The sequence below is a fragment of the Equus asinus genome, chromosome X, assembly GCF_041296235.1.
Source record: "Equus asinus isolate D_3611 breed Donkey chromosome X, EquAss-T2T_v2, whole genome shotgun sequence".
Classification (NCBI taxonomy): domain Eukaryota; kingdom Metazoa; phylum Chordata; class Mammalia; order Perissodactyla; family Equidae; genus Equus; species Equus asinus.
In genome coordinates, this window is record NC_091820.1 from 110,745,552 (window position 1) to 110,762,563 (window position 17,012).

Below are 17,012 nucleotides of genomic sequence, written 5' to 3' on the forward strand. Positions count from 1 at the left end.
CATCGCCTGAGAAAGTTCTTTCCCTCTGCTTCGGTTGGAGTTAGTTTTACAAGCCCAGAGCCGGCCCTGTTTACTTTCCTGGGTTCCCCACAGGCATTGATGTTCTCAAGCCCGTGTTTCCTGAGACATCGGCAGCCTTTCCCGGTCTTGTTTTGCAGGCGCTCTCCCGTTCTCTGCTGGCTCCCTTCTAGTGTACATGAACCTGGAGAAAATCTGGAACGGACCCCGAGATCGGTTCTCTCTCCTCCAGAACTTTGCCAATGTCTGCCTGGCTGCTGCCGTGACCCAAACCCTCTCCTTTCCCTTCGACACGGTGAAGAGAAAGATGCAGGTGAGGAGTTATGTTGGGGGCGGGGCGGATCGGGTGGGGGAGATGATGCTTGAAGTGTTTGTGGGCGGGTAACAACAGCAAAGAACACCCACCCTGAGTGACGCCGGGTTTCCAGGGAGCTCGTGACTGCTCACACAAATACTACACAAACCCCCGCTCCACGGCATTTCTGCTGCTGACCTCCAGGCTATGGGCTCAAGCCCAAACCACCTCCCATTCCCATACTCCGCTTTTTTAGGTCATTTATGAAGCTTCCACGTGAGTTCTTTCCTCTCTTCCTCATAGCTGCCACCGCCTGGTACATCAGTGCAGCCTCGTAACGCCTGCTCTCGCTCCAGCTTCCGCAGCGAGGACACGGCACTTTTTTGCCTTCATAGCCGCTCCTTACCTCAGCGAAACAGGCTGGAAAGAACCCAAATAAGCCGGGAACTATCGACAACAATGGTCCAGTAGTGCCTGACTCCCTTGCTGAGGAAATAACTGCATTTGAAATGGGTCGGTGTCTCAGTCGAATTGGCCCTGCATTTTCCTAATTGTCACCTGGGAAAACTCACATTTTCTTTATAGACCATAGAGGCAAAAGCCTGCTATCAGAGGTCCCGAAGTGAGTAATTGGCTTAACCTAGAATCAGCCAATTTTGATCAAAATAAAGTCAGAGTGGTCCAAGTAAGGTTGGGGGTGACAGGCAGGTCTGCACAGTGGGGGCGGGCTCCGAATCACCTAGGGCTGAGGCTTCGCATCCCCCGAGTCCTGCTCCCTGTCCGCTGGCCTCCCTGAAAACTCCACAGCCAGAGGCGCGCCTGCCTCCTGGCCTCCGCTGGGCAAATCTTAGTGTATACAACTGATATATTCCTGCAGAGCTGCTTGGATATTATTTTGGGGTCGGTTGAATCCAATTTTAAATGATCAGTCCCAGCTGAGTTTGTTTTTCTGCGTGTCTCTAACTTGTCCCTCTGCTGCTCAGTCGCCCCCGGGTTTCTCTCTGTGGCTTTCTTGGCTGGGCTGGGCCTCACTTACCTCAGCACTAAAAATCAGGAAAGTACAGTCTGGCCCTCTGTAACTGGGGGTTCGACAGCCTGGTTTCTGCATCCGCAGATTCAACCAACGGCAGATGGAAAGGCCTACCATAATTGTATCTGTCCTGAACTTGTACAAACTCTTTTTTCTTGTCCTGATTCCGGAAACAATACAGTATAACAGCTATATAGCATTTACATTGTATTCGGTATTATAAGTAATCTACAGATGATTTAAATTATACGGGAGGATGTGCATAGGTTATATGCAAATACTATGCCGTTTCATTGATAGAATAAATAACTTGAGTGTCTGTGGATTTTCCTTTCCTCCGGAACCCGTCCCCCATGGATACTGAGGGACGACTGTACTTATCTCAACCTGTGAAGAAAAGCTGCCTTCAGAGCAATAGACATCAGGATTACACCCGATTCTCCTGCTCTAATCCATCAGACTTTTCATCTGTCTAGGTTGTGTTCTTTCCTGTCCTTCAGCCAAACAAACAAGTAATTGTCACATTGTTGTAATTGTAATTTACATGCAGGTTTAGAACCTACTTAGTGCATGCTGATTTATAAAAACCATTATTCCTAATTTTGAAAAGTAATGCATATACACTTAAAAATGGTTAAAAAGGGGGGCCGGCCTGGTGGCCAAGTGGTTAAGTTTGCGCGCTCCGCTTTGGCGGCCCAGGGTTTCGCCCGTTTGGATCCTGGGCGTGGACATGGCACCGCTCATCAGGGCACGCTGAGGCGGCGTCCCACATGCCACAACTAGAAGGACCCACAACTAAAATATACAACTATGTACTGGGGGGATTTTGGGAGAAAAAGGAAAAAAAAGAGAGACGATTGGCAACAGTTGTTAGCTCAAGTGCCAATCTTAAAAAAAAAATGGTTAAAGTGGTCAATTTTATGTTATGTATGTTTTACCAAAATAAAAAAAGTAATGCAACATAGATTATAGAAAATTTGGGAAATACAGAAAAGTACAAAAAAAATGACCTATAAACCCAATACCTATGCACTATAGTGATTAAAAGTTTTTCTTCTGTGTATGTTCGTATGTGTATATGTGTGTGCATAAATACAAATATATATAACACATATATGCAGAAGGTTATTTTTTACAAAATTGTGTTCCTGTTGTATATAAAAGTTAGTGTCAGGGCCGGCCCGGTGGCACAGCAGTTAAGTTTGCACATTCCACTTCTGCGGCCTGGGGTTCGCCAGTTCGGATCCCGGGTGCAGATATGGCACTGCTTGGCAAGCCATGCTGTGGTAGGCGTCCCGCATATAAAGTAGAGGAAGATGGGCACGGATGTTAGCTCAGGGCCAGTCTTCCTCAGCAAAAAAAAAAAAAAAAAAAAAGGAGGCTTGGCAACAGATGTTAGCTCAGGGCTAATCTTCCTCAAAAATAAAAAAATAAAAGTTAGTATCCTGCTTTTTTCACTTACTATATAATGGATATTGCCCCAGGCCGTCAAGTATTGAGGACATCTTTTTGTTGTTCCTGGAGAAGTGTCTCCCTGAGCTAACATCTGCTGCCAATCTTCCTCTCTTTTTTTCTCCTTCCCAAAGCCCCAGTACATAGCTGTATATTCTAGTTGTAGGTCCTTCTAGTTCTTCTATGTGAACCACCACCACAGGATGGCAACTGACAGAGGAGTGGCGTGGTTTCGCACCTAGGAACCAAACCTGGGCCGCTGAAGTGGTGAGAGCACCAAACTTTAATCCCTGGGCCATCAGGGCTGGCTCAAGAAAATTTTTTAAATTATCACATAATATTCTACCATATGGATGTGCCATAAATATTTTTTTTAAAACAACAAAGATTTATTCTCTGAAAGTTCTAGAGGCTAGAGGTTTAATCTCAAGGTGTCGGCAGGGCTGTGCCCCTTTTGAAGGCTCTTGGGGATGCCCCTTCCTTGTCTCTTCCGCTTCTAGCAGCCCTCCTCGTTCCTTGGTTTGTGTAAGCATCACTTCAGTCTCTGCCTCCATCGTGCCATAAATAACAATTGCTCCGTTTTTGAATATTTAGGCTGTTTCTAATTCTTCGGTAATGATAACATTGCAGTGAAGACTCTCGTATTTTTTCACATCTGTGATGACACCCTTCAGCTGTATTCCAAGAAATCAACTTAGAAGCCACAAGATAAAAATAGTTCTAAGGCTCTTAATGAAGTTGGCACCCTGGAAAGGTGGTAAGCTTACACTTGTGCCAGCCGTGAGAGCGGTTCATCTCGTCAGTCTCATCAACAGCAATTGCTATCGCTTAGCTGACAAATGCTACCATATTTCTTTCATTTGAATTTCGTTGATTGTAAGCAAATTGCACATTTTTCATATATCAATTGGCCCTCTGTTTCCTTGTAAATTTTCTATTTATGCCCACTGCCTATTTTTCTATGGTATTCAGCTTTTTCTACTGATTGGTAAGAAGTCTTTATATGTTAAAGGTATTACCCCTCTGTCAGACACTCCATATATTTTTCCCAGTTTGACACTTGCCTTCTGATGCTGTTTATGTGTTGTTATTTTTGTTGTACATATTTTTTAAATTTTCTGCAATTATACCTATTACTATTTTTTTGTTTCTAACTTTTTCTGGAGTAAAAGGCCTGCCCCATCCGACAATCCTATGACTATTCACTTAGATAGTTCTTTAAATACTTTTTTGTTGTAATTTTTACACTTAACACTTGCATATATTTAGAATTTACCTGGGGTATGATGTGAGGTGATCATCTCACTTTTTTAAAACACTAGTTTACCAATTGTTTAAGCATTAATGTTGGAGTCCTCTTTCTTTTCCCCACTACTTTGTGATGCAACTCTTACCACCTCCTAGATGTTTACATGTTCTAGGGTCTATCTCGGGGCTGTGTGTTCTGTTCTGTTATCTGTCCGTCTGTTCTTGTGCTGGTACCACACTATTTCAATCCCTAGGGCTTAATGATTGCTTTTCATATGTGGCAAGGCATCTCCTTCCTCATTCCTCTTCTTTTCAACATTTCCTTGATTATTCTCAGTCATTTGTTCTTCCTGATGAACTTGAGAATTACCTTGTGATTAGGATTAGAATTAGGTATATAATTATGTTAAACCTATAAACTCGGGCTAATCTATGTAAAATATTCTGTCTTTCGTTCAGGAATGCAGTATATCTCACCCTTACTTTCAGTAGCCTTCTTGAAGAAGAACCGTATGAAATTGCCAGTATTCTATATATGTCCTTTTGACATACTCAAACGGCAACTTCATATGGTTCAACCCTTAGAAAAGTTGATTTCTTTCTTTGTATGGTGATTATGCTCTTTCTTAAAAATATGGCTTTAAAAAAAAGTCAAGGAGAGGTTGAGTGGGAAGGAGGTACGATATACTATAAGCTTTTTATTCACTTTTTGAAATCCGCACCCTAAGAGTTCCCCTTACTGTCAGGAGTGAGAATAGGCTCTCACTGATCCTCACTTGATCCTCAGATGATGGATGATCCTCCTTAGATCACTGGCTTCCATGCTTCGAGGCTCACTTTTTGAAACAGAGCTAGAGGCATCTCTCCAGCACTTTCTGGCACCTTCTATAACTTAGTGTTCCTTATACATAGTTCAGGGTTTGGTGAGCTCAGCTTCCTCCCCATAGTGGGCCTGCCCAAAACCAGGGCCCTGAGCCTGGGGGTAGGGGTAGCCAGTGACAAAGCGTAAGATTCTGGGACCAATTCTGATGTGTGGCTTTCACCATGCAATTGGGTTTCACACCAAGCAATTCTTCAACACCAGCTGAGTGTCCTACAATTCAACTCAATTCTGACACTACCTACTGGGAGATAGCATCAGATCCCACGGGTTAAGGGCTCAGTCCCACAAGACTGCCCCCCACTTCAGATGCCAATCAAAAAGTCCAGGTTGTGGGGCCAACCCAGTGGTGTAGTGGTTAAGCTCGTGTGCTCCACTTCAGCTGCCCAGGGTTTGTGGGTTCAGATCCTGGGCATGGACCTACACACCGGTCATCATTTGGCAGCATCCCATATACAAAATAGAGGAAGATTGGCACGGATGTTAGCTCAGGGACAATCTTCCTCACCAAAAAAAAAATGTCTAGGTTGTTACCTGTGCTTCTGACCAACTGGCTATAAATCAAAGGTTCCCACAACCCCCTCCTCAGGTTCGACTAATTTGCTAGAGCAGCTCATGGAACTCAGGAAATTAGTTTACTCACTAGATTACCAGTTTATTACAAAGAGTCTTACTACAAAGGATATTAAAGGATATGAATCAACAGCCAGGTGAAGAGATACATAGGGCAAGGTCCCAAACAAAGGAGCTTCTGCCCCATGGAGTTTGGGACCCAGCCTTGTGGTACACAGATGCGTTCTGGTTCACCAACCTGGAAGCTGTTTGAACCTTGTGCAAAATTTTGGGTCTTTATAGAAGGTAGGGCTGAAAGTTCCAACCCTCCAAAGGCATGGTTGGTTCCCCTGGCAACCAGCTCCATCCTTAAGTGCTTTCCAAAGGTCATCGTATTAACGTAAACTCAGGCGTGATTGGCAAGGGTTTGTTATGAATATCAAGACAGCTTTATCACTCTTATCACTTAGGAAATTCTAAGTGTTTTCCTTGCCAGAAATGGGGGCAAAGACCAAATATATATTTCTTATTATAAATCACAAAGGGTTTCAGATGAAATTCAATGACATCTAACTGTGAGAGTGGGGGTTTTAGTCCTTTCCATAAACTTTTAGCTTTCCTTTCTCCACTTGAGAGCTAGCACAATGACCTCCTCTGGGGGAATCTATCCATCACAGCCTTCTACTCTAGAATATATACTTATCACAACATTCTACTATAAACCGGGGTAGGATACACTAGAAGTAGATATTTGGGGGTAAACTTGATAATCTCCCTTGTCTGGAAAGCTTCTGGATAATGCATACACAGAGCTTCAACAAGAAGCTTTAAAATGAATTCAAAGTCATGACGGTTGTAAAAACAAATCCAAAGAGGTAATTGTGTGGGTTTCATAAAATGTGATCAGCGTCCAGTTATGAATAACATCATAAATGTCATCCAAAGATATAGGAAGTAAATTCTTAGAGTTTCCGTCAAAGTATTATTTTACAGGGGTTAATAAACATAGTAACACCTTGTCCATCCTACTTAAAAAAAAAATTATCCCCCAACAGAGAATCACAGACTGCTTTTAAATGCAAGCATGCATTGCTTTCTTTGGCCATTAGATGTCGCTGCGGTAAATGGAGGGTATCTGAGCTCTAGCTGAGGGTATCAGAGCCTTGCAGCTAGTGATCTCTGTCTGGTTAACGACCTACTAACCCATACTCAAAATACATCTTCAGTTTGGAGGACAAGGAGCCTAGAAACAATAGGCTAACCTAAATTCTGTTGTAGTTGTTGCTTTTTCCTGCAAAGCACACAATCCAAATTCTCCAAGGAGAGTCCTAATAGTCTTCTCCCCTGGGAGCAGACGAGGTTCACCAGCAGAATTTGCAATGAGGGAGCCTTGCAGGGCAGCCAGGCTGCTCTGACCTGGACACACTTAATGGTACTATTTGCATTCCCTTGGCTTTCCTTTGGGGCATTGCATGTCAGGAAGCAAATCAACGTCGGGTATCTGTTAGATAACCAGCTGGACAGGGAGTTTTCTCAACGCCCACACTGGCTGGCCACTTTGAATGTCTTGTTCTCCTAATATGCTTTTATCCAGACACACACACACACAATCTGCCCATTTAATGCCACATCAGGTTGGAACTCTCTTGAACCCTAATGATAATAACCAGAAGTCTTGTTTAACCAGCTGAGCCCTTCCTTCACCGTGCTTACACTCATTTTATTCCTTTCTCTCTTTCTTGCCCTGGCTCCTGGCTGGCATGCTAGAGAATGGAGAGGTAATAAATTATGCATGTGCATGTTTTGATGGAAAGGTTTCTGGTGGGAAGGGGAGTGGGTCAGCTCTCTGCACAAACGGCATGAGGTGCCCCCCACCTGATGCACTTTCACGGACCCCAAGACTACCCTGCCTGAAATCCCCAGTGCCCCACTTCAGTGAGTTTTTAGCTCAAGCTCTTCCAGGCACGGCTTGGCCTTTTCGCCTTTGTATCCATCTCCCACACCTGGCCTAGAGCCTGGGCCCGAAGAAGCTGGCAGCACTGAGTGTATTGAGAGAACAAGTAGGAAAGGTAAAATATTGATGGAGATTAATTTGTCTGATTCATCTGTGGGCCCCTAAAAAGGACCAGGGACTCCTGAGCAAATGGGTCTCTGGACAGGTGCATGTGGAAGAGAGAGGGAAATAAGCTGCCCTGGAAATCCAGGGAGCAGCTGAGAACGTGGGAGCCTTGGAACCTAGTGGGCTTTCTGAGAGGATGAGGAGAGAGGCACCAGGCGCAAGCTTGGTCCCCCCACGACTCTACCTGACACCCTCCTCTGTTGCTCATATTACGTATCTCCATTTCATCAAATATAAAACCAAGTGCCAGCCTGTTGCTTTATACCCCAGGGGACTTTGACCCCATCAAGGCTCACAAGGCAAGCAGGATCAGGCCAGGTCAGCATTGGAACTGAAAGCACAGAAGATGAAGGACAAAGGTGTATCCAGGTGGCACAGCTGACTGAGCAGAATACACACGGTTAGTCCGTGAGGGAAGAGGGGCCCCCGCCTGTTCAAACAGAGATGCTGAACACCTCGGGCTGCCTTTGCTGAACTGGACACTGTTGCTTCATGCCCTCCCTCCCAGAGCCCCCCTCCGCTCTCGAGGTTTCTCCTGCTCAAATCCACATCTTCAGCCCTGACCCACATTTCCCGAGCCCTGGTCCCAGACTTCTCATTGCCTGCTAGACATTACCATTTGGCTATCACCTCTCCACTGTCACCTCTGACTTAATATATATCAAACTGAATTCTCTTTCCCCTGAAACTTTCATCCCTGAGCCCTCCATTTCAATATCATCCGTCTCGCAGGTACTCAGGCTGGAAATCCAGAAGTTGGCTTTGACTCTTCCTCTTCCCCCAGTCAACCTTGAGCCCATTTGGTTCTTCATTCCTAAGGACCCTACAGTGATCTTTTTGTCATTGTCCCTGCCCTAATCTGGGACCTTATCAGCTCAGACCTAGGCTACTATAGCAATAATCCTCTAAGTAGTCTCCAGGATTCACTCTAAAAATGATCATCAGCATTGAGCACTGATGTACCAGGCGCTGTGCTAAGGGCTTTGTGCTCGTTATCTCATGTGATCCTTACAACAGCCCTACAAGGTAGGTACCGTTCTCATCAAGCCCATTTTACAGATGAGAAAAACAAGGCACTGAAAGATTCTGTAGCTTGCCCAAGACCTGAGCTGAGATTTAAAATTTGGTAGCTTATCTCCAGGGTCAATATTCATTTCGGTTCCCTTCAGCCAGGCCCATGGGCTTCTGCCAGATTAATTTTCTTAAAGTCTGCCTGTGTGTGTCCTTTATTGCCCTTAGAGAATAAAGGCTGAGCCCCTTGGCCTGGCATGTTGCCCTTCCCGACTTTGCCGCTCTTGTTGCACAGAGACCCTGTGTATCAGGAGTTGCAAACTCAAATGCCAGCAGGAACTTGGAAGTAACACAAAAAAGAGAAAGTAGGGAAACCCAGATAACATACACTCATCCCCTAAAGCAAAAGCTTTCAAATGCATTCTGAGCCATCATGGCTTTCAAAAGCATTCTGGAGAACTAACAGCACTGTGCTTACAAAATGTGATCAGCATCTCAATAGGAATAGCAGAAAGGAATAAAGTGAGCCAGCGGAGGCTGCGGCAAGTTCGTCTTCTGCGAAGGATGGGTGCTATTTAGAAACGTGGGCCCAGCTTTCAAGGGAGCCTAAAATCCAGATTTTATGTAAAATCTCCCAATTTTTCAAAGTCGGCAAATAAAAATTGTTAAATCCTGCCTGGACTGAACAAAACACGCCTGTTTTTTCACCTCTGCTCTATTCAAGCCTCCAATTCAATCAAAATGATCTTCTCAGTCCCCCGCCCCCATTCCCCTAAAGAGTAAGGTATTTCCCCTTCCGTTCACCTCCAGCCTGGAGCGTCTATCTCCATCTCCTTAAAGGCTCAACTGAGATTTGCCTCAGTGGTGGCTGTCTCTTCTGACCTACAATAGCACATATCTGCTGCTTTTGTTTGATAAATAGGTTGGCTTTTCCCACCCCTAAAACAGCTAACGCATCTTGGTGGATGAAGGCGGGTGTTTCACCTTTGTAGAACCACAGTGGGGGTGTTCCAGACCCCTTCGGAGTTGATTCTGCGCAGGAGAATCCATATTAACTAACATGTTCTCTGTCAATAATTGCAGATGCGATGTTTTCACTGTCACCCCCACCCCGCCTCCAAGGGCATAGTTATTCTGTTCCAAGAGCTTTGTGGGTGAATAACCCCTTTTAAATGGTGCTGTTAGCCTATGTGTGCCGTCTGATCCAGCCAGTTTATTTTCCATTGCATTTCTCTCCCTGCCCCACCTTCTCCCATCTCTGTACCGTTGCTCTGCATCTCCACCCTGTCAAAGCCACCTCCTGAAGTCTTCTCCCGCCTCCTCAAGCAGGAGTCTTCCTGTTCTCAAGGTCCTTGGCTCACTCTCGCTGTAGCTCTCTTATGCCCGTGTCACATGCTTCCTTGTGTTATAATCTTCTGTGTCCATTACTTCCTCTAGCCTGCGAGCTCTCTGCCTTTGGGATGCATGTACAACACATTCGTACATCCCCACAGCGTGTAGCCTCGTGTAGCAGGCACGTGATACTTGTTAAGAAATGAATGAAGTTCAGGCCCACCTTATGAGATCTCACTGTGAGTACAGAATTGAACCTTAACTGCCAGTGGGTGAGCTCCGAGTCTGTGCTTGTCCTTACCCATGCTGAAGGGAAGAAGAGCCTGCCCTAAGGAAACCTCTGTGCGTCCCCTATCTACAGAGGCCTCTAATCCTCGCTCCGATAATGCACTATCTTCCATCTCCTACCTTAGCTGTTGGGTTCTGGGTATCTCGGTGCAAATGGCTGTCACCATTTCAAGATAAGCAAATATGCTGAAAGGCAGAGTCTAACGGCCTTGACACGGTTTTGGTGTGCACCCCCGCTTCATTGCAACCTCTCACCACTTTGTATGGTGCCTGGAAGAGCTTGACAAATCGGAGTGTCATAGAATTTGTATTTGTTAGATTGTTGAATTCCGTAAATGTGACTGATGTAAATAAACGGGTCTAAATCTGTGCTCTCCTTTGGTGGGGAGGCTTTTGTCAGAGGTCAGGGTGGGGACAAAATATGTCAGGAGGAGGTAACGAAAGGAAAGCCTTCCCAGGAATTAAGAAATTGTAATAATATAATAATAGTTACCATTTATTGGTCATTTAACATGGACAAGGTCGTTTATTTTCCCATTTCATCCTTTTTATCGACCCTAGGAAACAAGCACTGTTATTATTCCTATTTTCTAGAGGAGTAAATGAGGCACAGAGAGGGTAAGTAATTTGCCCAGCAGTCGCATGGCTAGCCAGTGCTGGGGCTGTGACTGACCCCAGGTCTCCCCTTCTTCAGGCCCATGCTTTATCCTCCGCGAGTACAGGGGCTTGCTCCCAGATGCTAGGTAATTGGTTAATTTGTTTTGTCAGTTCCCTTGCCCCCCGTGTGGGAGTAGAGGTTGAGGGAGAGGGAGACGTAACCTGGGAATTGGGAGCTCACAGTCTCAGTGCAAGAGCAGTCGACAAAACAATAGTGTGCAAGCTGAGAAACAGACAGGCAAAGCCCTGGCTTTGGCCAGGGGAAAGAAATCTTTGGAAAGCCAGGCTGTCCGGGGGCTCGCTTTAGTCCCTGGCATCCTAGCAATGGAAGGCTTGAAGCCAGCCGATTGGAATGAGGAGCATAGATCACTGGGCAGCCACAGACCTTTGGCCGGCCATCAGCTGACCACAACCTGGCCACTGCTGCTCAGAGGCATTGGGAAGAAAGCCCCACTGGCTCTCTGGGCCCCAGGAGAGCAGGCACAAAGCCCCAGGAGGCGAAAGTAAGTTGTCATCACCACACCGGCTAGGAACTGCAAACAGAGTTCCGGTTTCCTGCCTAGTTCAACATTTCTTGGTTGACATAGTGGCGATTCTCGGTAGGAACAGAGCTCTGTTTTCCCACAGAGCCAGCTTACCTGTCCTGAAGTCCAAACACTGCTGAGTTCTAAGCTCTCAGGGTAGCGGGAGAAGACGGGAACATTACCTTTAGTTTGTTGCATTGTCAACTCGCTGCTTTCTGTCGTCTTACTTTGGGGTCTGGCCCCCTTGGGGACTAACTTCTTCTGCCTAAGTCAGTAGCATTGCCTTGGCAGTCTGAGGAAAAAGGACGCCTTTGGATCCAGGTAGATGTCTGGACATCCCTTAGGTGAGGGGGCTTTGTCTGAGCATCGTTGTTGAGGTGTAGGAACAGAAAACTCTCCCCTTTGTTTTTTCAAAGCTATAGAGTGCCCTGAATTCTTTAGGGATGGCAGTTGTTGATCATGGAAACAAGACGACCCGTCCCTGGAGGGCAGGCAAGGAGGGAGTAGGGAGGAGCCTTCCTAATTCCGCTCATTGTAAAATCGCTCTGCCCTTCTCTCCTGGCCTGAGCCGGCTTACTCCTTTGCAGAGATAAGTCTGGGAATCAAAATGGCCACCCTGTGCTAAGCAGGCTTCTTTGAGCTCCAGCTAAACAGTAACAGGAGCTAAGAGAGGAGCTCCCTCCTCCCCATGCCCACCTCACCTCCAGAGTGGGGGTGAAGAGAGAGTAGGGAAAGGGAAAGGAACGTTCCAGAAAAGGCCTGCTGTCAGCCAGGAAAGACGCACCACTGGGAGCAGTCACCTGCAGCTCCTGCTGTCAGGAGCCGATGAAGACTGGAGTTGGCTCACCCCCTCCACTGGCCTCCAGCCAGCTGTAGAAACACACCACCAATTGTCACCTTTTTCCCACATAACTGTGGCTTGCTTGTTTTTGACAGCTGTGTTCATCTTAAAGCTTTAGTGGGCAGACCAGCTCAGTGGTCAAAGTGTGGGCTTTGGGCGCCAGCCTTGCCCCTTAAGTCTGCATGAACCTCTCCGAGCCTCATCTTCCTCATCTGTCGAACCTGGGGACAAGCACAGTGCCTAGCTCACGTACCCGTATAGAAAATTGCATTGGGTTAATGCAGATACGGAGCCAGGCACATGATGCTCAATAAAGGCGAGGTGCTGTTTTTATTGTTCTTGAAGCATCTCTTCAGAATCTATGCAAGGCATCGAAGGCCTGATTAGAACTATAAAAGCCAGTCCAGGTGTGTTTCTCTGTTTCCTATGATTGCTATAAACACACAAATGAGCTAGCATCACAAAACCTCAAAAGACCCTTGATCTCTATAGATAATGGTAAGCAGGGATGGTAGGAGAGTTAATTATTCATTTGTTGGGCTAGTTTAACAAGCATTTACCTAGAGGCCACCATATGCAAGTACTGCATTTATATCTGTATATTTCCAGCTTTCTGAAAATTGTCATCTTCCAAATCTTTTTCCTCACCCTTCCTACCTACTCTCACTCCCAATCAAGGTGACACTAAAAGTTGGCTCTTCCGGCTGCTGCTGCTCTGCATGCACTCACATGGCCCCCGCCTCGGCAGCTCCGCTCACTTGCATCTCAATTGCTTTCTCTAGTCTGGCCCAGCTGCACTTTGGTTTCCCCACTCCCACCTCACCCCCAATCGGCACACAGGAACTGACTGTTTTTCTTCTCTCTTTCCAAGCAGAATACTAACCTGCTGTCCATGTGCTCGCTTCCCCCACTGTTATCGCAGGCTTTCTGAGCAGCTAGTTGATCCCCTGTCCGGCTGCTGAAACGTGAGGCATGCACTGCGGCCGGGATGGAGGGTAGCTTGTAGGCGTGCCATGCTGGGGGCAGCTGCCTACCCCCACTTGTGCGGACATCCCCACTGCATAGTCGGGGTGCTCCCCAGCTGTATGAGGACGGGCTCTTGAGGACCTGGCTCTGCCAAGAGAAACTTGGGCCATGGGGTTCACAAGATATAAAAGTCTTTTTACTCCAATACCATTGGCTTTTTTTTGTTTGATTATTGGGGATTTGCCAAAAAACAAAAGCCTCGTACTACTGATGTGGGCTCGGTGAGTCAAGGAGTTGAAAGAAAGGTGTCTTGGACTCTCAAGTTCTGGCAGTAGTGCTCTTTTATTCAGAGGATAACATGGAATAGCATGAGGACAGGACCCATGGGCAGTGAAGAGCTGCAGCATGGGGACAGGACCCATGGGCAGTAAGAGCTGCAATGTGTTGAGGGTTAGAGCTAAATTTATAAGGCATAGGTGTGTGAGTTATTTCTTTACAAGACAAAGGAAATATCATGAAAAAAATCATTAAAATGGTATCAGTGCAGGTGGGTGGGTCTGGTTATTGGGTGGTCCTATAACTTCAGATAAGAATCAGATCAGATCAGGTCAGGACGTCCTATGCTTCCCAGAGGATGACATAGATCGGTGTGGGTATGTAGGGCAGGTCATCTTGGGCTTCCCTCCCTGGGGCAGCCTTGATCCTCATCACTACAACTGCCTTCCACGCGTATATGTCCTCGGGTGGCTTGGGAATTGGACAGCTTTGTCTTCAGGTTGTGTCCTATATAATCTATAGAAGATAAAAGTTGTTTCCAAATTACAAGTGAAAGGTTCTAAGCTCCTCTTTGCTCCAACTAGCAGACTCTTTTTTTTTTCCTTTTCTTTCTTTTCTCTCCTTTTAAATGCTCCTTTTTAAATTAAGACTTTATTTTTCGGGCAGTGTTAGGTTCACAGCAAAATTGAGAGGAAGATACAGAGATTTCCCATATACCCCCGGCCCCCACACTCCCATATTCCCCACTATGAACACCCCCCACCAGAGTGGTACAGTTGTTAACAATTGATGAACCTACATTGACACATCGTAATTACCCAAAGTCCATAGGTTACCTTAAGGTTTGCTCTTGGTGTTTATATTCTATGGGTTTGCACAAACGTATAATGACGTGTGTCCATCATTACAATATCATACAGAGCATTTTCACGGCCCAAGAATCCTCTGTGCTCCGCATGTTCATTCTCTCCCCCTCCGCCAACCCCTGGCAACCACTGATCCTTTCACTGTCTCCACAGTTTTGCCTTTTCCAGAATGTCATATAGTTGGAATCATACAGTATGTAGGCTTTTCAGATTGGCTTCTTTCACTTAAAAATATGCATTAAAAGAGTCCTCCATGTTTTTTCATGGCTTGATAGCTCATTTCTTTTTAGCGCTGAATAATATTGCATTGTCTGGATGTACCAGTTTATTTATCCATTCATCTACTGAAGGATATCTTGGTTGCTTCCAGGTTTTGGCAATTATGAACAAAGCTGTTGTAAACATCCGTGTGCAGGTTTTTGTGTGGACATAAGTTCTCAACTCCTTTGGGTAAATACCAACAAGCAGAGTTGCTGGATCATATGGTAATATATCTAGTTTTGTAAGAAACTGCTAAACTGTTTTCCAACATGGCTGTACCATTTTGCATTCCCACCAGCAATGGATAAGAGTTCCTGTTGCTCCACATCCTCATCAGCATTTGGTGTTGTCAGTGTTCTGGATTTTACCCATTCTAATAGCTGTGTCATGTCCCAGATAACATATGATGTGGAGCATCTTTTCATGTTTATTTGCCACCTGTATATCTTCTTTGGTGAGGTGTCTGTTAATGTCTTTGGCCCATTTTTTAATAAGGTTGTTTGTTTTCTTATTATTGAGTTTTCAGAGTTCTTTGTATATTTTGAATAATGGTCCTTCATCAGACGTGTCTTTAGCAAACATTCTCCCAGTCTCTGGCTTTTCTTCTCATTTTCTTGATTAACACTCTTTTTCAATTAAATAGTCTACCTTTTGCATAGATAACACATGCACATGATACAACAGCCAAAATGTGCAAAGAGTATATGTGTTGAAAAGTAAGTCTTCTCCAGCCTTTGTCCCTTGGCCTCCCAGTTCTGCAGGGACAACACTGTTTCCAGTTCCTCACCTGTATCTTTCCAAAGATGATCTATGCAAAGATACACATAAACACGCATTTACGTTCTTTTTGTGTTTAGATAATCAGCACATACTACGTATACTCTTAGCACCTTTTCTTCATCTAAAAATGTACCTTGGAGATGGCACCATATCAGCCCAGATGGAGCTGCCACATATTTCTCAATACTGACACAGTCTTCCATAGTACGATGTATGATGTCTTTAGCCCCCTATTGGTGGACATTTAGATTATTTTCAATTGTCTGCTGTTACTAACAATGCTGCAACAAAAATTCTTAGAACATACATCATTTCCCACATGGGCAAATCAATCTGTAGAATAAATTCCTAGAAGTAGGATTTCTTTGGCCAAAGGGTATAGGAGTTTTACATCTTTATACATATTGTTTAATTATTTCAGTCCTCATGGAAAGAATGAATAACCTAAAATGTCACCTCTGTTGGAAGGCCTGTGTGGAGTTTATCAAGGAAACAATCAAGTGCTTCGCTTTGAAGTATTTGTCTTTCATTTTCGCTTCCTGCAAGTTTATTCCTTCTTTCCTTCAATACATACTAAGCCCATACAGGCATGTTGGTAGGCTTTGGGGGTAAAACCACAAACAAGACAGACATGGTCACTACCCTCATGGTATTTACAGTCCGGGAGGTGGGGTGTGTCGGGGGAGTACACATAATTATACATTAGATCATTACAAACTGCGTAACGTGCCATGAAGGAGAAGCACAGGGTGACCGAAAGTGTTTATTAGGCTCCTGACTTAGTCTGGGGATCGGAGAGGACTTCTTGAGGAAGTGATGTTTATTCCGATCACTAAGAGAGAACTAGCTAGGCAAGTTTGAAGTCCTAGAGGCAGGAAGGAGCATGGAGTAGGACCAGCAGCCTGGATTATAGGAGCAAGAAAGGGCCTTCAAGGTCAGTTAAGTTCCAGTCTCCTCACTTGACACGTGAGGAAACTCAGGTTCAAAGAACTAAAGGACTTGGTCAAGGTTATACAGATAGCGGCAGAGCCAGGACTAGGACCTGGCTCCTCTGGCTTTTTTCAGGTGATGCCATGCTGTAAAATGCAGCATAACCATCCTGGGAGCTGTGGATCTGAACTAGACAGCTACGGGATGGTTGCCTGGGTTTGTGTGGAGGGAGGATGTATGTTCAGGTCCTTGTGATTGATGGCCTTCTCTTTACTAGTAAGATACAGTTTGGGCAAATGGTAGTCTAGCATTCCAGTCTAGTGTGTTGGTTTAGTCTTCAGCAGACTTGTCTCTTCTCTAAGTTTAGATAATAAATAATAATGATATTAATAATAGTGATTACTTATATAGTGCTTGCTATATGTCAAATGCTGTTCTAAGCACTTTACATGTATTTCATTTAATTTTGACAACAATCCTATAAGGTAAGTAGTATTATTACCCCATTTTACAGATGATGAAATTGAAGCTCAGAAAGGTCAAGGCATTTGCTCAAGGTCACAGAGCTAGTGAGTGGCAGAGTGGGGACTCAGTCCAAGCAGTCTGGCTTCAGGACCCACGTGCTTTCCCCAGGCACTCCCAGCGTCAGCAGCAGGCCGGTGGACTTAGGTCTGAGCCCTGAGCTG

At 45.2% G+C, this 17,012-nt stretch overlaps 1 protein-coding gene across 3 annotated transcripts in view; it reads left to right on the plus strand.

Annotated features, from left to right (window-relative positions):
- Window positions 1-17,012, plus strand: part of SLC25A43 (solute carrier family 25 member 43) — a 37,839-nt gene that overhangs the window by 9,175 nt on the left and 11,652 nt on the right. For 2 of the 3 annotated variants that reach the window (XM_070503178.1, XM_014857531.3), the window contains exon 3: window positions 159-331. In XM_070503178.1, the coding sequence (XP_070359279.1) occupies window positions 159-331 (173 nt within the window). Of the gene's footprint in view, window positions 1-158; window positions 332-616; window positions 6,420-17,012 lie in introns of those variants that run through there. The other variant, XM_070503179.1, reaches the window with a different exon arrangement.